The sequence below is a fragment of the Gigantopelta aegis genome, chromosome 4 (genome assembly GCF_016097555.1).
Source record: "Gigantopelta aegis isolate Gae_Host chromosome 4, Gae_host_genome, whole genome shotgun sequence".
Classification (NCBI taxonomy): domain Eukaryota; kingdom Metazoa; phylum Mollusca; class Gastropoda; order Neomphalida; family Peltospiridae; genus Gigantopelta; species Gigantopelta aegis.
The window spans coordinates 4,969,493-4,996,965 of NC_054702.1; the positions used below are offsets into that span (position 1 = coordinate 4,969,493).

Sequence of the window (27,473 nt, forward strand, 5' to 3'; positions counted from 1 at the left end):
CACGTTTCTTCACAGACCCGTAAGAATTATATTTCAAGTGTGGTACATGATCTCTATTAGGACAAAACACCTGTACAATATCGTCCTCAAGTAGACAGGCCTGTGCCTTCTTCAAGTATACATTGTGTAGATATATGGCGATCACGGCGATAACAGTTTTGTATTTCAATTAGGTAAGCATCTAGTCCCATCTTCCGGAAGTAAGTTCGTTCATAACTCAAAATACTAAGATTATAAAATGGGAAATTATATAGGCTCCTATTTTTTCTCCATCGAACAATTTAGAAATTTTTTACATGTTCCACTCACGCTTCCAGATTCACCTTCAGTTAATTACATCTGGTATTTCATATACAGGCCAATATGAACCGGGGCAAGCAGTGCCCCCAATTGAGAAAGAAAATGTAGTTTTCTTTGCCCTACTCTATATCAACATAGTTACAAATGTGGCTTGTGCCAAACAAATTACATATAGTGGCCCTCTCATTAGAGATTGTGCCCTCCCCTACCAAATATCGTTCCTACGGGTCTGATATATTGTGCTTAGGCTTTAGTAGAAAGATAACAATAACAATAAATCAGTAATTGATGTATGCAATTTGTGTTAAATTCATAAATGTATTGATAGGAACAAACAACAATCAATCTGTTAAACAACATCGTTTGCATAATAATATTGTTTAAAAAGCCATCTGTGCAAAATGGTATGATTTAACTTTTATTCAGAATCTGAGTCAGTTGAGGACTACATGTTTGTTTTCTTGCTTTTAACCCTGCGAGATGATTGAGCAATATTAACTGCCACATTCTGATTATAACTGCAACATGCGGGAGAAAACGATCTAGGTGCTTCGACTGTGACACCAAATATGTTTCTCGCTTGAATGTCTGCAGATTAAGATTATTCACTGTTCACAGCTGAGGAACTAATTCATAGCAGTCCAAACAGTTATTGACATCTTCCAAGACTACATCACGCCGTTTGGTTATTCAACCACTTACTGACATCTTCCAAAGACTACATCACGCCGTTTGGTTATCCATTATGTTTACACTTTTATTCCACACCGTCCGTCTGTGTTAACGGCACACATGAATATGTGAAACGGGAAGAAAACCTCCGATTTCTACTTTCTCTTTGAAATGGTTAGCATTTTTTCCAGTGTTTATTGCATATTATTATTTCACGATTTGTGAATTTGTGTAGCCTATGTACTTGAAGGTTTTTCGTGTACCTTGCACTGGTTTATTTAAGTCATTTTGTCATTTTGTTCAAACATGTGCTTGAGATTCATATGTATCCATACGTTGATATGTCCAAGCTTTGACATATCTAAACATCGTTATGCAATATTCGTGGAATAGGACGTCATGTTTAGAAACACTGAAGTAGTTCCATTGTGCAAGGCAAACTAAGTCACGTAATATTGTAACATTGACGTATTCCATACGTAATGACGTCATAGGTAATGTCCGTCTCGCGTCACTATTCTCTCAATAGTGGTGTCTCTGTTTAATACCAATCTGAAAAACGAAAACAAGGAAAAATTAGTGTATCATGGTTATAACATGGGTTTACACTGTCGCAACCAGTGCCCCACAACTGTTACATCAGATGCCTTGGTCCTGTTTATAGCAAAATATATAAGGCATCACTTGTTTATATATGACGTTCAACAATTACGTAACGCTGGGTGGTGAGGGCAGCATGCAATGTGTTAAACAACGTTACATAAGTAGCATCACTTTTAAAAAACGAATGAAACAACCAAACAAATACTAATTGCATTGCGTATGATACAGGTAGTTCTAGCCATAATGTTCCTTTGCAAATACTTTTATCTTGTAGTAACATTTACTATCAAAGAACACAAAACAAAAATAGAAACAGAAAGATGCAATAATACTGCTGACATCATGTCACTTTAAAATATAATGGGGCTCGGATGGATCTTATAATAAGCGATGAAGCGTGATCCCAGTGTTAGGAAAATATACATGGGAGAATGTGGAGAGCGTATAAAATGCCACATTTGGCGTTACATAAACTACCGACTTCTATGGTGTAGTTGTAAAAGCCGAACCATTAAACATTAACACATAAGCATACAGGACGGGGTGTTGGTGGGGGGAGGGAGTTGCAAGGGGGGGGGGGGGGGGGGGTCTACTGGCTTCTGGTACTGGAGCAAATCCTCAAATTCGGATAAATTGACAAATTGGGATAAAAACGATAGAAATATTAGGGTGAAATGTGCTAACCCAAAAACTTTGTACTATGTATTTCCATCATGCAACCCTTAAAATGAGTCGCAATTCATGTAAAAATGTGTAGTGATTCTTTGTAGCCCTATATAGTTGATTAGAAGTAATGCTAATATGAAGAAAAAAAAATGGTTTTAACCAGATTCGGGCATTTTCGTTTAATTTCGGTATAAACCAGTCTCCCCCCCCCCCCCCCCCCCACCCACCAAAAAAACAACAAACAAACAAAAAAACCCCAAAAAACCCACCCACCAAACAAACAAAAACCCAACAAAACAAATGGGAGCCTATACGCCCATGAACATCTCTCCTGTGCAGGAATTGCTGAGGCATGCGCTAAGAACAGCGTACATGGAACTAAATTCGATGTAAATTGAAATGAATTAATACAGCGTGACTTAAGTGTTAAACGGCCCCTTCATTTGCTAAGGTGTCTAATAACTGCCAATACAAAGCTGATTTCCAACAAAACACACCCCACACTGATGTTATCAATCAATATGGATACATGCTTACATCCACTGAAGGTTTATGCATGTATAACCTGAGCATATAATCTTGGTTCAATATAGTCCAATATGGAGGTATGTGTGTGTGTGGGGGGGGGGGGGGGGGGGGATACTTTATTCGCTTGAATGTATTTTTGCATTTTGGAGAAAGGGAAGAACAATGGAGAGTACACCCTCTTTTGTAGCCAGAATAACAATTATATTGCTAGTTTTCAAGTGTTAATAACGTGTAAATGGCATAGCCAGAGGATGAAGGCTGGAGATAACGATAAGAAACCTGTATACTAATATATTAAAGAGACTGTCCCGAGTTTTGGCCGTCAGAGCATTTTAACGACTAAAATACATATTGAATGCATTTTCTTAGAATATCATTGCATATACAAGGTGTTTCTGATAAAGCAATAGACGAATTAAATTGGTCGACTGAATGCTTCTAGAAGCCGAGACTAGATTTTACCTACTAATAATTTCGTACGTACAAAATAATACATATTAGGCAAAAACTACTTTTTAGCTACTAAAAACATTTGTTCTAACAAAGAACATGCCATGTATTTAACTTGTAATTTTAGTTGTTAAAAAGGGTGTTTTAGTCAGAAACATTATACAATGTTAGAAAACCCAGGACAGTACCACTTTAAATTTACCTGCAAATGAATCGAAACTTCGTAGGGATGTTCGCCAGTTCCGCGATGGGTCCAGTAAGTAATATGCTGCAGGAAGTCAGGTATAGAGTCCATTCCATTCAGTGTAATGTGTCCATTCCATTCAGTTTAATGCCTCCATTCCATTCAGTTTAATGCAAGATGAACTACCTGATTTAACAACAAAATACACATATGCGTACTTAGCACAATGTATATATCATTTCTATTAACTCTATTGCTGGTTAGTCTACTGGTAAAATTGCGTATATTACAGATACACTCACAGATGTGGTATATACCGTTCCTATTAAAGGGACAGACCGTAGTTTTTAAACACTAAGGCATATGTTTCACCTAGACCCTAGTTTGAAACCGTAAAAATGGACACTAAGTTTGGAACAAATTTAAATACAAGAGAGTGAAACAAGAGTCTGTGACGTTGAAATACCCTTAAAAATAGACTAAAACGCGACTCCATAACCAATACTTCTCAGACGCACGTGCACTTTTTAAAAATATGAAAAATGCATTTTGTGGTATTGGAAACACCAGGTTTACCAGAAACATTTCGGTTGTACGGAAATGGATAATCCAAACAAAACAATAATGTTTGATTTCAGTGACCATAGACGGCTCAAATAGTGACAATATACCTTAGTGTTTGACAATTATGGTCTGTCCCGTTATTGCTATTTCTGGCCAACCTGCTGGTAAACTATTACACCTATTACATATACAAGGAGGAGGGTGTGTGTACTATGGTTTGTCTGTCATTGATGTATATATTTCAAAAAGTTATATATGATGAATGACGTTAAAAACATGAAAGATCGTGACACGATATGGCAAAGCATTTTGTTGTGTATTTTCAACATTTTGTGAAACCTGTACTTATATTATATGCACACATCTTTCACGTGGCTTCCAATGAAAAAAACCCCACGTTTTACAAATATTGTTTTAATACATGAATGAGATGGATTCATACCGGTATAGGCCCTAAATTCTTCCAATCAGTGTATCCAAACCAGTAGACACTGTCATAGCCAATAACACTGCTTCATTAAGATTAACTAATCTGCAAATATTAGAGCTTAGCAAGTTAAAAATGATAAACATTAGGCACATTACCGCACAACAGCATCATAGTAATGAATCGTCCTTCAACAACAGCAGTCTTGTCTATCACGTTCATACAGCAGCATTACATTACAATTACTTTATTTAGTCTTTCGTTCATATTCCACTATTTTAAACAACATTTAAATGCAGTCATACAAATAAAACACACAAATAGCACATTCACTTTAATGCATCACGTTATGCTGCTATGAGATTGTCTTTTTTAAATATTAAAATTGGTTGAAATCATATTTCATTAAAACGATGATAAATGTAGTGCATTATATTATCTTTAAAACAAAACAAGAACAACACCAAAAACAAACAATACTACAACACCCACGACACACTAGACAAACAACAACAAAAAATCAACAACTACATACAAGGCTAACAACACAAAAAACATTATACTAGTATTTTAACTAACGCATTATGATAATAATACATGAAAGTATCTCTTAAGAATGCGTTCAATTGCTCCGGGTATACTATTCTATGTTACCTCTCCCTGGTATTAGTTGCGGTCTTCTCCATCCAGGTCTCTCTTCATTGCGTTTCGTTGTGCACAAGACATACATGAATATTTCTGCTTCTCGTTCTTAACTGAGAGAAATGCTTTGTTCGAACGCGTTTAAGGCAACAACAAACCCGTTTTTACCACACGGTATACTATTTTCAATTAGCAATTAATTGCCAGCATGCTGTTTCTTGTAACTAATGTTTGGTACATGTATGCCGTCAAAATATGACAGCATGCAATTTTTATATCTAACTAATGATAGATACAAGCATGCCATCAAATTATGACAGCATGCTATATTTATTTGTAATTAATATTCGATAAAAGCGTGCCATCAAAATATGACCGCATGCTATATGTATATCTAACTAATGTTCGATGCAGTCATGCTGTACACATATGTATTGATTTCTAATGATTGATACAGGCCTACAATCAAAGTATGACCGCATGCTATATGTATATCTAACTAATGTTCGATGCAGTCATGCTATACATATATGTATTGATTTCTAATGATTGATACAGGCCTACAATCAAATTATGATCGCATACTATATGTATATCTAACTAATGTTCGATGCAGTCATGCTATACACATATGTATTGATTTCTAATGATTGATACAGGCCTACAATCAAATTATGACAGCATGCTATTTGTGTTTCTAGGTAATGCTGGACACGCGATCAAAATATGAAAACAACACGATACAACCTGCAATCAACATATAAGCAGTGTACGTTATAAGCATGCAATCAAAGTATTTACTTCTAATATTTGATACATCTTTGCCATCAATTATAACAGCAATGTATTTGTGTTTCATATTAATGTTTGATACAAACGTGCAATCAGAATATGATAGCATGATAGTTTTATGTTTAACTGATGTTATGTTTTTCAAACTAATGTTTGATACAAACGTAAATATAACAACATAGCGTAATTTCTACTTAATGTTCTACAGAAGCATGCAATCAAAATATGACACATGATACTTTTTATAAGTGTTTGTTACAAGCACACAATCAAAATATGACAGCATGATATATTTATTAGTAAATCTGAACGACAAAACTCTTATCAGCTATCAAGATTGTATGTGTGCAAAAGTTTCGATACAAGCATGCCGTCAATATATGACAACATGCTATATTTATTTGAAATTAATACCCATTCGACTTTGCACTGTACAGATATACAACCTTGATCATGTATTACGGTTTTGTCCTTCAGATTCGATACAACGATGCTATCGGAATATGACAGTGTGCTATTTGTATTCTCTAGCTAATGTTCAATACAACCATGCTATCAAAATATTTATTTATGCCTAATATTTGAGCTTGCAATCAAATCATGACAGCAAACTAGTTTTATTTCTAGGTAATATTTGAAACAAGCATGTGCTCAAAATATAATATCACTTTTGTTTCTAATTAATGTTTGGTACAAGCCTGCAATCAAATTATGACAACATCCGTTTTTAGTTCAAACTAACGTTCGATACATGCATGCAATCAAAATATGACAGCATGCTATTTTTATTTTTAACTAATGTTATTTTTTTATTTCTAACTAATGATATAAGAATGCAATCAAAATATGACAACATCTAATATTTGACATGAGCATGCGATCAAAATATGACAGCATGCTATTTGTATTTCTAACTAATGCTATTTTTTAGTTCTCACTAATTTTCCATATAAGCATGCAATCAAATATGACAGCATGCTATTTTATTTCTAGCTAATGTTATTTTTTGTGTGACTAATGTTCCATATAAGCATGCAATCAAATATGACAGCATGCTATTTTATTTCTAACTAATGTTATTTTGTATTTTTGACTAATGTTCGATATAATCATGCAATCAAAATATGAAAGCTTGTAATGTTTGACATAAGCATGCAATCAAAATATGACAGCATGCTATTTGTATTTCTAACTAATGTTATTTTTTATTTCTCACTAATGTTCCATATAAGCATGCAATCAAAATATGACAGCATGCTATTTGTATTTCTAACTAATGTTATTTTTTATTTTGGACTAATTTTCGATATAATCATGCAATCAAAGTATGACAGCATTTAATGTTTGACAGAAGCATGCAATCAAAATATGACAGCATGCTATTGTATTTATAGCTAATGTTATTTTTGAGTGACTAATGTTCCATATAAGCATGCAATCAAAATAAGACAGCATCTAATGTTTGACATAAGCATGCAATCAATATATGACAGCATGCTATTTGTATTTCTAACTAATGTTATTTTTTATTTCTGACTAATGTTCCATATAGGCATGGAGTCAAAATATGACAGCATGCTATTTTATTTCTAACTAATGTTATTTTTTATTTTTGACTAATGTTCGATATAATCATGCAATCAAAATATGACAGCATCTAAGGTTTGACATAAGCATGCAATCAAAATATGACAACATGCTACTAATATTCAATGACGAATAGTAACATGCATTCAAAATATGACTACCTGAAAACTAATGTTTTTTTTCAATACAAGCATGTTATTAAAATATGTAATCGTGTATAATGAAATATTTATTTGACCTGTGCAGGTAAATCCGTCTCCGATGAATGAACACGATTTACACCGACAATGGTAAGATCCTCCGGTGTTGATACAGTAGGCCTTACTATCACAGCGGTGCAATCCCAGTCTGCACTCGTCAGTATCTGTAAAGCACGTGCAGATATGTATAAGTATTTCAATATCTATGTCTATTTGTATCCATGTGTGTATGTTTGCACACATGGCTGTTTAATACTAGTGTTCCAGCTTGTTTGTGGTATTTTTAGACTACATTAAATCAGGTGACTGGCTGTAATCCCTATCTAATAATACAAAGTAGTTGATTTTTCTTTAGCGACACCACTAGAGCAAATTGAATAATTCGTAATCGGCTATTGGATGTCAAACATTTCATAATTGTGATGCATAGTCCTAACAGGAAACCCTCTACGTGTGGTTTTCATTATCAGCAAGGAGTCTGTTATATGGCCGTTACACTGCTGATGATGTTGGTGATGAGGAAACCCTCTACGTGTAGTTTTCATTATTAGCAAGGGGTCTGTTATATGGCCGTTGCACTGCTGATGATGTTGGTGATGAGGAAACCCTCTACGTGTGGTTTTCATTATCAGCAAGGGGTCTGTTATATGGCCGTTGCACTGCTGATGATGTTGGTGATGAGGAAACCCTCTACGTGTGGTTTTCATTATCAGCAAGGGGTCTGTTATATGGCCGTTGCACTGCTGATGATGTTGGTGATGAGGAAACCCTCTACGTGTGGTTTTCATTATCAGCAAGGGGTCTGTTATATGGCCGTTGCACTGCTGATGATGTTGGTGATGAGGAAACCCTCTACGTGTGGTTTTCATTATCAGCAAGGGGTCTGTTATATGGCCGTTGCACTGCTGATGATGTTGGTGATGAGGAAACCCTCTACGTGTGGTTTTCATTATCAGCAAGGGGTCTGTTATATGGCCGTTGCACTGCTGATGATGTTGGTGATGAGGAAACCCTCTACGTGTAGTTTTCATTATCAGCAAGGGGTCTGTTATATGGCCGTTGCACTGCTGATGATGTTGGTGATGAGGAAACCCTCTACGTGTGGTTTTCATTATCAGCAAGGGGTCTGTTATATGGCCGTTGCACTGCTGATGATGTTGGTGATGAGGAAACCCTCTACGTGTAGTTTTCATTATCAGCAAGGGGTCTGTTATATGGCCGTTGCACTGCTGATGATGTTGGTGATGAGGAAACCCTCTACGTGTAGTTTTCATTATCAGCAAGGGGTCTGTTATATGGCCGTTGCACTGCTGATGATGTTGGTGATGAGGAAACCCTCTACGTGTAGTTTTCATTATCGGCAAGGAGTCTGTTATATGGCCGTTGCACTGCTGATGATGTTGGTGATGAGGAAACCCTCTACGTGTGGTTTTCATTATCAGCAAGGAGTCTGTTATATGGCCGTTGCACTGCTGATGATGTTGGTGATGAGGAAACCCTCTACGTGTGGTTTTCATTATCAGCAAGGGGTCTGTTATATGGCCGTTGCACTGCTGATGATGTTGGTGATGAGGAAACCCTCTACGTGTAGTTTTCATTATCAGCAAGGGGTCTGTTATATGGCCGTTGCACTGCTGATGATGTTGGTGATGAGGAAACCCTCTACGTGTAGTTTTCATTATCAGCAAGGGGTCTGTTATATGGCCGTTGCACTGCTGATGATGTTGGTGATGAGGAAACCCTCTACGTGTAGTTTTCATTATCAGCAAGGAGTCTGTTATATGGCCGTTGCACTGCTGATGATGTTGGTGATGAGGAAACCCTCTACGTGTAGTTTTCATTATCAGCAAGGGGTCTGTTATATGGCCGTTGCACTGCTGATGATGTTGGTGATGAGGAAACCCTCTACGTGTAGTTTTCATTATCAGCAAGGGGTCTGTTATATGGCCGTTGCACTGCTGATGATGTTGGTGATGAGGAAACCCTCTACGTGTAGTTTTCATTATCAGCAAGGGGTCTGTTATATGGCCGTTGCACTGCTGATGATGTTGGTGATGAGGAAACCCTCTACGTGTAGTTTTCATTATCAGCAAGGGGTCTGTTATATGGCCGTTGCACTGCTGATGATGTTGGTGATGAGGAAACCCTCTACGTGTAGTTTTCATTATCAGCAAGGGGTCTGTTATATGGCCGTTGCACTGCTGATGATGTTGGTGATGAGGAAACCCTCTACGTGTAGTTTTCATTATCAGCAAGGGGTCTGTTATATGGCCGTTGCACTGCTGATGATGTTGGTGATGAGGAAACCCTCTACGTGTAGTTTTCATTATCAGCAAGGAGTCTGTTATATGGCCGTTGCACTGCTGATGATGTTGGTGATGAGGAAACCCTCTACGTGTAGTTTTCATTATCAGCAAGGGGTCTGTTATATGGCCGTTGCACTGCTGATGATGTTGGTGATGAGGAAACCCTCTACGTGTAGTTTTCATTATCAGCAAGGAGTCTGTTATATGGCCGTTGCACTGCTGATGAATTTGTCTACTTATTTATATGTACAAAATTTACAGAAGATAGATGTAAATATATTAACAAATATTATTTTACAAGACCAAATGTAAACAAATTTAAGCAGCTTTTTAATTGTAAAAATATATACACCCTTAGAAACTTGTGTAGATTTATATCTATTATCAACTGATAGTTTGTGTTCCTCCTAAGACTTGCATTAGTTACAGTTTATGAATTGTTGTTTTTTCAAACCCTGTCATCGTGATGCTGTTATAGTATATATGTATATGTGTATTCCTCAAATGCTATCGAACGATGACCCTGGGTGTAATAATGTTCTGTTGTGTTCTGTTGTGTTCTGTCCTGCCACAGACAGGACAGCACATACGACGCAGGTCTTTAATATATTCATTCTGAGACACGTCATGAGATAACTCTACCGACCTAGATCGGCAGCATGATATGTTCATTCTATTACGGCTTCATGACACACTAGAGTCCAGTGATGTAAAGCAGCAACATTTATAACAGCCGCAAAAAACTGTCCTCATGTATTATACGTAATACCGTTATCTTTCTTACCTAAACAGATGAATCCATCACCAGTGTATCCCGAATTACACTTACAGTCGTAAGAGCCGATGGTGTTAGTGCAGTCAGCATTACTATCACAGCTGTGTGTCCTCAATACACACTCATCAACATCTGTTAAAAAAAATAAACAACAATAAACCCCTCTTTAATCTTTCACAATTTACTTAGTTACCAAACTTAATTAGGATTCACTGTTTAATGCGTTGCAATGCTCAAGTGAGTAGTATTACTTTTAAAATAATTTATATCCACTCTATCTTTCTCTAACCCTTCCTCATTTTTCACACTCTTTGACTCTTTCTCGCTCTCTCTCTCTCTTTCTCCTTCCTTCCCTCCATATTTGTCTCTCTCTTCCTCCCTCCTTCCCTCCTTCTCTTTGTGTATGTCTGTGTCTCTCTTTGACTCTCTCTCTGTCTGTCTGTCTTTCTCCTTCAGGCTCACTGACACTGTCTGTACATATAATTACTTGGGGTATAACAAACATTCTTATCCTTTGCTGGACAAATAATAATATACTTACTATATATACTTACTTAATTTTTCGATACTGAAAATCACTAGTAACAAACTGTTTACAAAATAGAGCCCATTAACTTCTGTAAAGAAAACCAGCGTTCACGGTGTGTGTGGATCTTCATACCTGTACAGGTGAGTCCGTCGCCGGTGTATCCAGGTTTACACCTACACGTGTAAGAGCCTTTAGTGTTGATGCAGTCAGCATTAATCGTACAACGGTGTTGTCCCAACAAACATTCATTGACATCTATAATGAAAACACATACTGATAATGCTTTGAATGTACAGACGAAATGCCATGCTTGTAAACAAAAGAGTGTGTATGCGTTCATCATGCAGTGAAAGGCCCTTGGTGTACAATGCTGGTTTTTCCTCTGTTCATTAATTATGTGATTTAGGCCAGGAAAGTCATAACTTCAATACATTAATCTCCTTTCATTTATTCTAGTCTACGGTGAATCTTTCCCCTAACCACTTTCAACTAAGGTCCAATCACGAAGTTCTGGGCACATTCCAGACTATCGTTGCACAAACAAGACATTGTTAAATCACACAGTTCGGTAAAATGTTTATACAATTCATAACTATCAACATCATGTCAAAAAGGAACAATAATAAGCTGTATTATTGTTAATTATTATAGATATTTTATATGGACAACGACATTCCCTTAAGCAGTTTGGCAATATAAATATAGTTTGTTTTGTTTAATAAATCAACATGCTTTAGGTTTTTCTTTAATCATAGGCTTTTGGGTGTCAAACCATTTGTAAATTGTGACTCTCCGTCCTAGAGGAAACCCGATTCAGTATAATATTATTAATATGCACTTTCGCACAGACAGATATGGATGAGGAAGATGCAGAAGACAGCTTCATGGTTACATTTTGAAAACTTGTTTCTCTGCACGTTAACGTGTGATGATTTGGTAGTCGCATTCAATGTATGTACCCTGACATTGTCTATTTACTTCAAAGTACGTTTGGGCCGGATCTAGCAGGGATTGAAATTGGATGAAATTCCAGATGGACAGTAGGTCCAGCAAGCTACAAATTCTGCCGGCCTGAATCAAAACCCGATGGACCAAACATGATTTTATATAACAAGACATGAAGTTCTACGAAACGTAACTTATTTATATTAATTATAGTATACGGTATACTGCAACATTCGTTTCTGTTAATTGTAATTTTAATTATAAACAAACGTTATGCGAAATACGCTGTTCAACTTGGTCAGCACCATAGGGTTAAGATCAAGTATACCTTTGCACCAGACCCATTGCCAGTGAAGTTGTTGAAAAGTACCAGGAATTCATGGTCATTGGTCGCAATAACTTGTAATAACAGTCTATTAAATGTCATGGTTTATAATCATTTTACATCTGTGGTGGAATCAATTTTGTGCCTATAGGAACGGGAGATGGGCGGGACACAGCTATCCTCAACTTAAGGCCTGAAATGTTCCTTTTTTGTCCTACTCTAAACAAATCAAGCTTTTGTCCCCTTCCCACATCCCCACCACACCACCACCCCCACCCGGTAGATACTTCAAATATTGTTTCTATGGACCTGATTTCACAAATATTTAGATGTAAATATATATTTTATTGAAAGTATTATGCAGGTATAAACGCAAATTAATTAACGGTTCGATGGGACAGCAGACACAAAATAGTGGTGATGTTTACCCACACAAACAGTTTGGGACTACAGTATTTCGACCCCTGCCAAGATTGTTAATAAGATCTCAGGAAATCGTAGAATGGCGGATCACTGAGAGAAACAACAGTTAACAAATTCTTAAAACGTGAACCTTGCAGCTTGCAGCTTGCCGCTTTAAATTGCAGCTTTAAATTGCTCCATACCTTGACAAAGGAACCCAGTTCCAATGTACCCATCTTGACATCTGCAGTCATACGATCCTGGCTGGTTGATACAGTCCGCGTCTGGCGAACAGGCGGAACTACCAGTAGAACATTCGTTGACATCTAAAAAAGAAAGAAAAATATGTTTTATTTAAAGATGAATTCAACACATTTTAACAATGTTATATAGAGTCCGACATAATGAGAATTAATTAAGATGATTTCTACATTATTACAATTCAATGAACGTTTACTAATAATAATGGGATATACACAGTATTACAAACAATACACAATACATGTAATATAATTGTGCAATGTATGGTATCATAATGCGATTATGAGCTACGATATACTTTTATTTATGCTTTACCGGGGTTTTTTTTTACCATATTAGGGGCGGGATTTAGATCAGTCGGTTGAGTTATCACTCGAGATGTTTGCGTCGCAGGATCGAACCACCTCTGTCGATCCATTCAGCTGATTGGATTTCCTCTCTTTCCAACCAGTGCACCTCAACTGAACACAGGCTGTGGTATGTGCTTTCCTGTTTGTGGGAATGTGCATATAAAAGATCTCTTGCGGGTTTCCTCTGATGAGTACGAGTCAGAATTACCAAATGGTTGACATCCAATAGCCAATGATTATTTAATCAATGTGCTCCAGTGGTGTCATTAAACAAACAAACTTTATTTATTATTTTACCATATTATGGCTTCGGTGATTTTGCTAGGAATAAGTTATATATTTAATAAAGAATACAGAGTAACAATAATGAATAACTGTCAATTAATTGTATTGCAATAACCACCACCAACCATACCTGAGCAGCTGAAACCATCGCCAGTGAATCCTTTCCTACACTGACACACGTACGACCCATTCGTGTTGGAACATTCAGCATTAACATCGCATGTGTCGAGTCCCAATGCGCACTCATTAATATCTATAGAAAACAAATATTGTCCATAACATGTGCTTAAAAGAAATCGATCCACTGTTATCATGTAACCAGTTCATAAATATTCAATAGCTAACAATATTTAAACAAATTGTTTTTATTTTATTTTATTAAAAAAACAACAACCAAAAAACAAAAACCCAACAACAAATTGGGCGTATTTCTGAATGATGAAACTATTTCAGGTAGGGTAGTCATATATTGGCTTTCATTAACAACGGGTGTTCCATTATGATTACAAAATGTAAAACAGTTTATGGTTCTCGAAATATATACGGAAAATAGGTAATACTGCTCTAGAACATCCAGAATGAGACATTAATGAGAGTATTCATTTCTAACTTGGACTTCAAATTACGTCAGTGCTATTTACTAATTCTATCCTTAGGCAGTTAAAAATTAAACATGTTTTAGTTCTGATCACCCATTGTACATATTTAAACGTTTTGGTAATTAGAAATGAAGCGTGATTGAGTTTCACATAATAACAATAAAAACAACTTAACAAAACAAATCCCTGCCAAAACACCTGAAACCCAAAACAAAAAGACAAACATAAAAATCTCAAGACCAAGCCAAAGCAAACAAGTATAAAAAAACAAAACAAAACATTATAAAACATATATTAGAAAGGTAATAACTATATTATAATAGAAACTTAATTTTCCACCTGTCCAACTGCAGTTAAATCCATCTCCTTTGTAATGTAGTTGACAAGAACACCTGTATGAACCAGCTGTGTTTTTACACTCCGCCTTGGCATGGCACTGGTGTGAACCATTCAAACATTCGTCGATATCTAAAAACACATGAAACTTTTAAAACGTAATTTCATATTAATATTAATTTCATATGTGTAATATATAGTATTGTTTAATCACGAAATCAGCATTAAAACGTTTTTAATTAAAGTTTTCGGGGCGTTACCTGTTTTTGTTTTTGTTCGTATAAACTGCTCAGCTATATATAAATAGGTTTTAGTTTCAAATCATATCTAAAATGGACCAAAACAGAGTACTCACCTGTACAAGTCAACCCGTCTCCAGTGAACCCAGATTTACACTTGCAGTCGTAAGATCCTACAGTGTTGGTACAGTCGGCATTGGTATCACAATCGTGCGACCCCACGTAACACTCGTTAATATCTAGACAAACGAAAAAACAACACGACAGCTACACTTATGTAGGTATTGTGCATAGCTGTACTCTTTCCAAATGCCAAACACAGAAAAGAAAAAAAACATGTGTGTAATAAATAGGATACACCCACACAAAAACGGCGCTCATTGAGATGTGTGGCTCTATAAGCAGGATAGCCCCTGCGCGTGCTATTACCTCACCGTGGTGTGGGGGTGTAACATTCTCTTTGAGAATGGCCAATACAGCACAAATTGAAATTTTGAGTAAAAGTCAGTATCTATCTGTGATATTTGTATTTTGCACAGTTCCTTACACTGTTTTTATTTAAACCTTGAATTTTTATATTGATGTTGATCATCACCTTATTTGTTTGCATTACCATAGTTTGACGTCCAATAGCCGATGTTTTTTCGTGCTGGGGTGTCGTTAAACATTCATTCATTCATTCATGCTATAAGCATGATAGATGATAACTCCTTCTTCACAAAACCCTAGATCATCCCTTGAATAGTGTATTTTAATGCTGTCATCTGACATTTATGGATATCGCCAATGTTGAGATCAAAACGAAAAGTGAGCGAATGTTTTCTTAATGCACGTGTATCACTTTTTGAACCGTGGTAAAAACAAATGTATAGAAACGTTACTCCAATGTATCTCTACTATAGTACTAGTTTGCTTCTGTTGATGTACGCTCACTTCCTGCTGTGGAAGACATGTGCATAACTGATTTAAAAAATAACAAAACGTTTGTTTTGGTTAACGACATCACTGGATCACATTGATTAATTAATTATAACTGATTACTACAGATAACGCATATCGGGACCAATACATTTATGCAATGGGCCAAACGTACTACCTTGACAAAGAGGTCCATTCTCAGCATATCCTGCTGGACACCTACAGTCGTAGGACCCAGGCATGTTGATACAGTCGGCCTCGGGTGGACAGACAGCAACCGGTGCAGAGCATTCGTCGACATCTAGGAAACACAAGTTTACAATAATCCAATATTATCTACAACAATAAGGTTCAGCAGCGTCTTAAACTGTTCATTGGTGGAATATTGCAATGGTAGGTAGTTCAATGGTGGATACAAGGGAGTGAACCAGAGGGATGGGATCTGTCTCTCTTAATAAAATACAAAACCAAATCTGCGGAATTAAATATTCAAGCCTACCATAAAGGTTTCCGGTCAACTGTTCATAGGTGTAACTCTAAACCAAGTTTAATTTACTTAAGACATAGTTTGTGACAAACTCATAAAAAATAGGTTTACAGTTTTCAATGAAGTGCTCTTTTACGAGAGTTGGTTTGTATATGCCCTTTTGTCCTTGGTACCCTTCCTAAAATACTATGTCCGCTCTTGTCTTTGACTGTGGTGCAATGGGGTTTACGATCTATCGCTACCAATGCCTAATAACAAACTAGAAACATGCTTAAGACGTTTCCTTTCCACAAATTGTCACACACCATGACGATTCAATAGCAACTACTTGTGTATTTTTAAATGTTTTTTTGTAAAACATGGGTGTTACAAAATCTCCCAATAAACTGTCTGAAGTTCTATATAACATTAAAATCAGGATTACAAGTACATGTTGAACATTTTTTTCTTTATGTAAATACATATACCTTTACGTCATTTAATAACAAATGACAATTACCACAATCAGTGATTGGTATGTTATTATTCAATTATTAACGAAAAACGAGCTGCATTGTGATCTTTAAGCAGTAGGCATTTAATTGAAATGTATCAACATAAAAATATTCGGACAAGCAATAGCACATTGGATGTACAGAAATGCACATTCGAAGCAAGTAACTATAACAAAAAGCGTCATACATTAGAGAAAATTATATTTCTATACAACAAAGGATTTGTGGTGATTTTTGTATTGTATTGAGAGGTTCCTCCAGTCCCCCATAGGTAAAGCCTCGCATATTCTCTGACACAATTCAGCTTGTTAGTTACCTGTACAGGTGAACCCATCGCCAGTGAATCCAGCTTCACAACGGCACTCGTAAGAACCTACAGTATTTTTACAGGCAGCATTGCTATCACAGTTGTGGGTTCCACGTACACACTCATTAGCATCTGGAAATAAAACACTTTCTTCGTATATATAATATAATTAGCTATCAGGTTTCACATAGACATGTCAAGTGTATTAAGGTATATATGTGAATATGTATATACATGGATATGTATATATGTATGTGTATGTATGTATATATGCTGCCATTAAACAACTTATAACTATGATCTCAATAATTATGTTTCTTTCTGGCAAAACGTTTATAAATATAACAGGTAATGTTAACATTATATATTTTTAATGTACCATACCATGGCAACGTAACCCAATCCAGATATATCCAGTTGGACATTTGCAAATGTAGGATCCAGGTTGGTTTTCACAACTTGCTTCTGCTGGGCAATTATAAGTGACATCAGAACATTCATCCACATCTACAAAGAGAAACACGAAAGTAGCTTAAGAGCAATTAACGCGTTATAAATATTCAGAGTCATGTCTTTCTACAGAAGTAAGTTTACATAAGCCGCTGAAGTTAATTTAGCATGATGTCCATCCAGTTAAACAAAGGCGTATGTTCAGTCCTTGTAAGTAGATATCTATAATATCCATTTGGGTCCCTCTCTTCTTAATGTCACATATTGTAGAAAAACAGTGTTGCAAATATCATGGCATACTTTGAAATGCAATGACGCCATTAAGCAGATAGTGTGCTCTGTAGGGAGGTAGTATACTGCTGATCAAAGTTCAATGTAACGTTCAATGTAACGTTCTACTTAGACACAGGTCTTTTTTATCAATGTGGTACTACTGCAGTGTTCAGTAAACCCCAAACGCCATTCAATGACGTCACAATTGTGCGCTTCATTTTGTATTGAAAATCTCCTGTGATTTATACTGACAAATGATGCATCAATTTCGCTGAGTTTTCAATGAAAGTCATGATTTTTATTTAAATTGGAGTACATTTACCAAATTATTAAACTTTAAAAAAAATGTATGATTTGTGTAGTGACCAATACCTATAAGTCACACTGTTGAAAAAATGATGTAACAGCAGTCGCCTTCGAAGCTCTAGAAACCGCGACGATATATGAACATTAACTAAATTAGTCGATATTATATATTATATTATGTCTATATATATAGATGTAAATGTATTCCATGGATACATAAAGGGGCATAATCTAACGGGTCCACAAGTAGTTGAATGTAACCCAAACTTAGACATAGTGTGTCTTACCTGTACAGTTAAATCCATCGCCGGTGTATCCAGATACACACTTACACGTGTAGGATCCGACAGTGTTGTTACAGTCAGCATTGGTATTACAGGTGTGTTGTCCAGTTGTACACTCATTAACATCTGCAAACAAAACAAATCCGTTTTGTCACTGATGATATGTGTCTGTAAACTGATTCATTCATTCATTCATTCATTCATTCATTTCAATTAAATTTCGAACTTATATCCAGGACAGCTGACTAATTATTTGTTGTTACTCACAGAGAAGGTGGTGTAGTAAGGGTGTAGTGTCTGGAAGCTGGTACTGGGCTGCGAACCTAGTACCTACCAGCCTTATGTCCGAAGGTTTACCTATGACATCACCGAGGTCGGAGTGTAAACTGATATATCAGTCGTATTAAAGTACTAACATACAGATATCATTTGTATGGTGTCCTTATAATAACTAATAACTACAAAACATTTGAACAGGACTATAGTATGTACTAGTTGTAATGATTATTACTGAATTATTTTATAATTATCTATAATTATATTAGTTTATGTCAAAAGGTTAGACAAACATGAAAGGTAGAACAAGCAATATATTAATCTAATTACAATACCTTCACAACGAAATCCAGTCCCATTGCGATAGATGCAGATGTATGATCCAGGCACATTTTTACACTCTGTCTCAGCTGAACAATTGTATGCACCACTAGAGCATTCGTCGATATCTGTACAAAGATAATTCATATATACTAGTGATAATTATATAACAATACATATATCAGTAGTTTCTAATAATACATACTAGTGATATATAATAAAGAAATTACAAATAGAGAATTGTCACTAGTGTTTTTTATATGACCGAGCTACACAAAATTGCAACATGATGCAAGCATTCCTTGAGGACGCCATGGGTCGTAATATCGATCTATTTGAGGTGTTTCTACTCTTATATCATCGACTATAGTTACGTGTTATCACACACATAAGATAAAGGAAAACAAAAAGCCTCTATATGGGGTTAAAAACCTCATTACACACCCGTGGGGGAAAAACATGATATATTAATTATGATAATATATATCATAAAACACGTGAGTGATATCGATTAAAACACATACAATTTGCTCCTCCTAGGTGGTGTACCTGTCGCAAAAGCCATGTCATCTAATGACACAAATAACAATCAAAATGTTTACTCTGTGATGCATATTTTATATTTGATTAACTGCAAGCACAAGAGCCGTAAATAGATTTTAATATGAAAATACATTTTAATGTATCTTAAACCTGGATATGTCACCAGAATGTTACATTTGTGTTCGTTAGATACCATTTATTAAAAACATATCCAGCTGAATTTCGCATGTTAGATACGTTTTAAAACAACTCGTTTTAAGATGCAGAGGAATTTAGCTCAGTTGGCCGAGTGTACGCTGGAGGTGCTTGCGTTGCAGGATCAGAATGGGCTTTCCTGTGTTGACTAGTGTCAGAATTACCAAATGTTTGACTTCCAATAGACGATGATTAATTAATCAATGTGCTCTAATGGTGTCGTTAAACAAAACAAACGTTATCGTGATCGTTGTAAGATAAGTGGTATCTAAAGACCACTCATGTAGTATTTACTATTTATTACACACCAGTGTAAGATATTGCTCATGTCATAACAATCACTCAACATCTAACTAGTGTAATATTGACGTGACGTGAGCGTGACGTAGATCACTTGCTGACCCAGTTCGTAACAAATAACGTGTAGTAGGTCTCGACATGTGCTTACTTCTGCGTTGTTGTGGCTTGTTTGCAGTTGGTTTGTAATAAATAAAATACCAAACTAGCTGGCCTGTCATACCATTTTTATGAAACTCGCTTTCGCTCGTCAGATACCAAAACTGTTCACTCGTTTCATAAAAATGGTATGACAGGCAAGCTCGTTTAGTATTCTATATTTATGTGATGGTAGCGATCTACAAGGTATATCTACACCTTGTATTCTATACACACAAGGGAATGATAAGACACCATTTCTTACCTGTACAGGTGAATCCATCGCCCGTGAAACCTGATTTACATGTACACTGGTGAGACCCTACAGAGTTATTGCAGTCCGCATTGATACCACATCTGTGTGACTCTGATGTGCATTCATCAAAATCTGCCAAAATGACATTATAAAAACTAAAACATGGCAAATGAACTACTTAAATATATTCGTATTTTAGGGGCGGTGGATGCATGTTTTCTTGTTTGTTTGCTTGTTTGTTGTTTGTTTGTTGTTTGTTTTTTTTCTTGGGGGGGGGGGGGGGGGGGGGGGGGGGGGGGGGGTACTGGTATAATCTATGCTTTACCGTGGTCTATTGTTAGGTTCTTTGATTGTTTAAGATACAAACAAAAGTGTTCAATGTATGTGCATATATATTAATTCTTACCTGTACAGTTGAAACCGTCGCCAGTGTATCCCGATTTACACCTGCACTCGTAAGATCCTTCAATGTTGGTGCAGTTGGCTTCACTACTACAGACGTGTGTTCCCAGTGTGCATTCATTAATATCTGTAAAGACATAAAAGCTTGATCATTATATTTACATATGTGAAAGAAGAATACTGTTCACTGATATCGACAAACAAGTGCATTATTATGCTGTCATCTTGATAACCACAGACAATCAAACTATCAACGTTTAATTTTAAGGTGATTTTCGTGGAAACAATTCAAAAGTTTTAAAATCAAAATGAAGAAAATGTTTAATGCTGACGGCACAATATCAATGCAATTAGTGACATCACGTATACTTTTATAATGACTAACATTAATTTATATTTCTTTGAAACATAGATACTTCAGTACATAAAAACATAACTCAAAATATACATTAAGCCGCATCACACTGATGCAAGATAAACATAAGTTATAAAAAAATGAAACTCAAATTAGGTTATGTTACAGCAAATTAGTTATATGAAACAAAAGTCGTAAAATTAGGTTATTAATAAGGTATTCGAAATAAAGCAAATGTTTTATTTAACGTTTTGATATTATATGGCGTCAGACATATGGTTAAGGACCACACAGTTTTTGAGATAATAATTCTTTTGATGCAGCAAGGGATTATTAATAAGTGGGATGAACCAGTTATGGATCAGGTCGGTGCAAGTGGTTTACACTCAGGGTTTTAACAGAGTCGGTATTACATTAAAATCCCATACCTCGACTGGGATCCGAACCCAGTACATACCAGCCTGTAGACGATGGCCTACCACGACGCCACCGAGGCCGGTAAGCATATTCGAATAAACAGAGCTTATATTATATCAAATTATGACCGAGTGTAGCAAATTAGTTAAATTATGACCGAGTATAGCAAATTGGTTAAATTATGTCAGAGTATAGAAAATTAGTTAAATGTTTGCAAATGATTTCGTAAAATTATGCATGTTAAGATTTAAATAATCATATGGCAACAAGCAGCGAAATGAAAGCCCTGTTGGAATTCAGTGGACTTCTACCTTGACACAGAAAGCCATCCCCAGTGTACCCTGATGTGCAGTTACAATAGTATGATCCAGGTACGTTAAAACAGTCCGAATCTGCTGAACAATTGTGGAAATCATCAGCGCATTCATCGAAATCTGAGAAATTAAAAAAGCACGCACTAGTAATAAAATCCACAAAAGAAACCAACACATGTATTCAACGAGCTCATGTACATATCAGTGTTTCATACCCACCCACACGAATTGCTGATGCAGTTACCAAATGACATAACGATGTATATTCACTTCGTGACATATAAAATGTATGAAATATATTATCATATAGTATGTAGCCTATATACTATGTAAGATATTTGTCGTATAACAAAACTAGTTCTGAAAATAGTATATTACTAATGTTAATACCTAAAACAAAATGTTAACAAATAAAGGGACATTCCTGAGTTTGCTGATTAAACGTTTTAATATATTTTCTTGTTTAGAATGTCAGTGTGGGTATATTCAATGTGTTTCTGGTCGTCTTAATATTTGTAAGAAGCCCAAACTGAAATTTAACCTGGTACAAATATTAGAACGATCAGAAACACGTTTAATATACAGCCACTAATATTTTATGCAAAAAAATATATTTGATATATAATTACAATCGTTAAAAAGTCTCGGTTAGTCAATAACATCCTAAAAATTTAAGCAAACTCAGGAATGTCCCTTTAAGCCCTTCTAGTTTATATGTCCAAATGAGTAAACATGTACATTACAAATAAATAATTCTTCGTACCTGTACAGTTGAATCCATCGCCGGTGTATCCAGACTTGCAATAACACATGTAGGATCCGACAGTGTTGTTACAGTCAGCATTAGTATCACAGGTGTCTGATCCAGATGTACACTCATTAACATCTATCAAAAACAAAAAAATTATAATCATAATTCAATGTCTGTATAGACGCGTTAATGAAGTAATGTAGTACACAATGTACAAGTAAAACGATGTATATTTTGTAATCCTGATTACAACATATCGGAAGTGTGTAATCATTATGATCAAATTAATCATGTTTAAATCAGAGGCAACAACACATGAGTTTCAAACGTTATCGTCTTTATCGTGTATTTTATATAATTACTAAATTTGCATTGTGTGACACGTAGACAATTATAATAGAGAAAGGTGTATCCAAATGTCAGATTAAGACATGCCATACTGTAGAAATGAGTATTTCAATTTTTTCAACGAAACAATTAAACCACATTGATTAATTAATCAGAAACTATTGTCAAACTTTCCACATCATAGTGATGGTAATAATTTTATTTTATTTAAATGTATATTCAAGGTTATATTCAAATGCAATTCAATGATACTATCTGAGTTGTTTGTCCAGGACAGGGGTTAGTAGAATAAATGAATGAATGAATGAATGAATGTTTAAGACACCCCAGCACGAAAAATACATCGGCTATTGGGTGTCAAACTATGGTAATTGCAAAGACAATGTGATGATCAACATCAATATAAAAATTCAACAGTTAAATTAAAACACAGTGTAAATAACTATGCAAAATTGCAAATATCACAGGCAGATAAAATTAAATTTTAGAATAAAAGTCAGTAACACGTAAAGACTGCAATAAATGTTATGGATGGAATCGAAAAGATTCCATCACATTTCTCTGACCAAATATATCTTTCCGAGTTTCTTTCAAATACTTACACTCCACCAAAATGTGGCGCACCGTTAGAGTACACTGACAATGCTCACACTGAGGTGGAGGATCTTTCTTTAAGATAAATGAATGGGTCAAATATGTATGACCGATGCGAGCACGACACAAGACTATTTCATCCTTCCTGCACTGTCTATAGGAGGACTGCCACTATCCCAAGACTGGCTTGATAGCATGAAGCTTGTTCGCAACCGCTCCGTCCCAATCATGTTGCCACGTCGAAAAGATAAATTCATTGATATTATGTTTAAAATAAGTACAAGGCACACCAACCCTAGCATGAGGCAAATCCAAAGCAACTTTTCATTAACGCTGATGCCAACATGGCTGGGCACCCAACAACATACAATAACTTTATTAGCAATAGATAAAAAGACACACCATCCCAATTAATGGATGATCCAGCTTCATATTGCGTAAAGCTAGGAGATACGAAAGTGAGTCGGTAAAAAGAATAAATTTGGATGCAATCGCATCTTTGATTTCTTCAAAGGCTTTAATGACTGCTCAAACTTCTGCACTAAAGACCGATGCAGAGTCAGGCAGTCTCATGGAAAGGATGGAGTCTTACGGAAAAACTGTAGCACAAACCACAGAATTCCCATTTGTATGAACAGGAATGTAATCACGCTACTTGTCTTGAATTTTCATGAAAAACTGTTTATAAACAACAGCATCTGTACGATCTTTCTTCAGAAAGAAAGAAATGTTTTATTTAACGACGCACTCAACACATTATTTTACGGTTATATGGCGTCAGGCATATGGTTAAGGACCACTCAGATTTTTGAGAGGAAACCCGCTGTCGCCACTACATGGGCTACTCTTCCGATTAGCAGCAAGGGATCTTTTATTTGCGCTTCCCACAGGCAGGATAGCACACACCATGGCCTTTGTTGAACCAGTTATGGATCACTGGTCGGTGCAAGTGGTTTATACCTACCCATTGAGCCTTGCGGATCACTCACTCAGGGTTGATCTTTCTTCAGTTGCACCAGATCAATTACAATTTTAGGTGGTGTAATACACCAAGGTGGTAAAACAAAATATGAAGGAGTTTCCGAAGTGACTGATAAATCAATGTTGTAAAGCAATAAAACACGCTGAATGCGAAGACCAAATGTACGACTTCGGCCTTGCAAAAAACAACTTTATATATTTGTTGTCAAACACCACATCATGTGTTGAATGTTTTGGTAAAGATTTAATCTTGGTGGCATTCTGCAGAGAACGCGTTACACGTCTAGCACCCAAACAAGGTTTGTGTGCATCAACGTACAAGCTCCACAGGAGATTTCCTAAATGCACCAAGACAAAGCCTAAGTCCCTGATTGTGTATAGGATCTAACATCTGCAAGTAAGACTTGCTTGCCGACCCATACACAATGCATCCATAATCAAGTTTAGATCTCACAAGAGATCTATACAGACGGAGCATAACCTTTCGGTCTGCTCCCCATTCCGTATTACCAATAACTTTTAAAATATTGATAGCTTTCAAGCCCTTCTTTTTAATATACTTAAGATGGGGCACAAAAGATAGCTTCCTGTCAAATATAACTCCCAGAAATGTAGTCTCTTCCACAACTGGAATTGGATTTTTGTCCAAAAACAACTATGGATCTAAGTAGAGACCTCCTTTCTGGCAGATATGGATACAAACCGTTTTTTGCCTTTGTGAATCTAAAACCATTTTCAGTTGCCCATTGATGAAGTTTATTCAAACAAAGCTGCAACTTATGTCCGTTAATACTCATATTGGACGATCTATAGCAAATCTGAAAATCATCGACATATATCGAGCAATCCACACCAGGAGTTAAACACTGGGTGATGCTGTTAATTTTCACAGAAAATAGAGTTACAGACAGGATACTACCTTGAGGCACACCCATCTCCTGTGGGTGAATGTCAGACAAAGTTGACCCTACCCGGACTTTAAAAGATCTATCTTTTAAAAATTGAGAAATAAAAACAGGAAGTCGACCTCTTAGGCCCATGCCATGGAGGTCGTTTAAAACCCCATACTTCCACGTAGTGTCGTAAGCTGTCTGCAAATAAAACCCCCCACTGAAACCAAGTGCTGATTATGGATGAAAGCTTCCCTACAAAACGTTTCAAATCTAACAAGATGATCAACCGTGCTATGTCTAGATCTGAATCTACATTGCACATTAGTAAACAATTTGAGAGATTCAAGATACCAGACAAGTCTACGATAAATCATTCGTTCCATGGTTTTACAAATGCAACTTGACAAAGCGATAGGGCAATAACTAGTGATAATGAATTCCATCCAGTCCTACTGAAGTATCATGGGCTCTACGAAGAGCATCCTGCAATTCCTCCATACACAAATGCCTTTTGTATACTTCAGCATTTTCGGATGAAAAATTAATGTACTGCTTTTCAGCTTTAGTTCTGACAGATGTAAAAACATCTGTACTGAAAGCAGAAGATAAATTATGAGAAAAGTTGTCTGCCAATGCATTGGCAATGTCACGATAAGACGTAACATCCGTATCATTGACAGACAAATGATGAACTGTATTACTGGATTCTTTACCTTTGATTTTACGGATCCTATTCCAGACAGATTTTACTGATGTGTGTGAATTCAACTTGGAGACAAAAGTTCTCCAAGATGACTTCTTACTCTGTCTAATCTCTCTACGAGCCTTCGCCCTAGCAATACGAAATGCATCCAGGTTATCCCCAATAGGGTCACGTTTGAACCTCTCAAGTAACCTGTTTTGCTCTTTGAATGCATCCTTGTACGTATCATTAAACAATGGTTTATTGAAAAGCTTTGGCACTGCCGAAGTCTTAGGAATAGTTTCATCTGCAATGTCCTTCAAGATGGAAGTGAACAACGACATGGGATCATCAGCATCAGTAATGGCAAATTGTTGCAGTCGAGTGCTGCACAGAATGAATGAATTAATGTTTGTTAACGACACCCCAGATGCTGAAACTGACCTCAATTTGTCTTCGCCAACTTCCACCTTTGAACCCTTTCAAGCGATGGAGGTCCATCATTCTCCAAAATAATGGGAAAGTGGTCACTACCACAAAGGTCTGAACCAACGTTCCAGCATAAATCAAGAAAAAGTGAAGGACTACAAAGGTTTAAGTGTATAGAAGTAAAAGAACCACTTGCAGAGTGAAAATATGTACGACTTTTATCATTAAATAAAAGTAAATCATTTTCGAGAATTAAGTCTTGTAATTGTTTACCTCTAATATTGACATCCGCAAATCCCCACAAAGTGTGGTGACCATTAAAATCCCCTATAATAATAAATGGTGTATGGAGCTGGTCAATAAGACATTGAAAGTCCCCAGGATTACAATTAAAATGATTACGAGGTGACAAGTAAATTGAACATAGAGTAATAGTTTTATGAGCCGTGACCTTTACAGTTACACCTACTAACCGAACCATTAAAAAGGTCTCTTGTTGAGAACCCAAACCAATATACGAACCTTGTACCTACCAGCCTTATGTCCGATGGCTAATCACGACACAAACAAGGCAGGTTATGATAATAATTCACTAGTATAGTTATAATATTGAGTTAACGTAAGTCATAGTAAATTAATTAGGTTTAACAAATTCATATAACTTTTATTACTCACTAAAACTATGCCTGATGTAATATAATATTTTGACCTTGCACACACCTTTTCGTCCTTTTAGTGAACATTTAACTATAGTCGATGGTAGAAGCAATCACAACTTTGCCTAAAACATCCTTT

At 36.1% G+C, this 27,473-nt stretch overlaps 1 protein-coding gene across 10 annotated transcripts in view; it reads right to left on the reverse strand.

Annotated features, from left to right (window-relative positions):
* Window positions 1-27,473, reverse strand: part of LOC121372522 (fibrillin-1-like) — a 69,916-nt gene continuing 42,443 nt past the window's right edge. For 9 of the 10 annotated variants that reach the window (XM_041498887.1, XM_041498883.1, XM_041498885.1 and 6 more), the window contains 18 exons: window positions 22,764-22,886; window positions 21,998-22,120; window positions 20,919-21,041; window positions 20,522-20,644; window positions 19,098-19,211; window positions 18,490-18,612; window positions 17,558-17,680; window positions 17,183-17,305; window positions 16,064-16,186; window positions 15,084-15,206; window positions 14,732-14,860; window positions 13,924-14,046; window positions 13,101-13,223; window positions 11,358-11,480; window positions 10,706-10,828; window positions 4,410-7,779; window positions 3,422-3,589; window positions 1-1,524 (listed from right to left, as the gene is read on the reverse strand). In XM_041498887.1, coding sequence (XP_041354821.1) covers window positions 7,562-7,779; window positions 10,706-10,828; window positions 11,358-11,480; window positions 13,101-13,223; window positions 13,924-14,046; window positions 14,732-14,860; window positions 15,084-15,206; window positions 16,064-16,186; window positions 17,183-17,305; window positions 17,558-17,680; window positions 18,490-18,612; window positions 19,098-19,211; window positions 20,522-20,644; window positions 20,919-21,041; window positions 21,998-22,120; window positions 22,764-22,886 — 2,060 coding nt within the window. In that variant the 3' untranslated portion in view covers window positions 1-1,524; window positions 3,422-3,589; window positions 4,410-7,561. The remainder of the gene's footprint in view (window positions 1,525-3,421; window positions 3,590-4,409; window positions 7,780-10,705; window positions 10,829-11,357; window positions 11,481-13,100; window positions 13,224-13,923; window positions 14,047-14,731; window positions 14,861-15,083; window positions 15,207-16,063; window positions 16,187-17,182; window positions 17,306-17,557; window positions 17,681-18,489; window positions 18,613-19,097; window positions 19,212-20,521; window positions 20,645-20,918; window positions 21,042-21,997; window positions 22,121-22,763; window positions 22,887-27,473) is intronic. The other variant, XM_041498888.1, reaches the window with a different exon arrangement.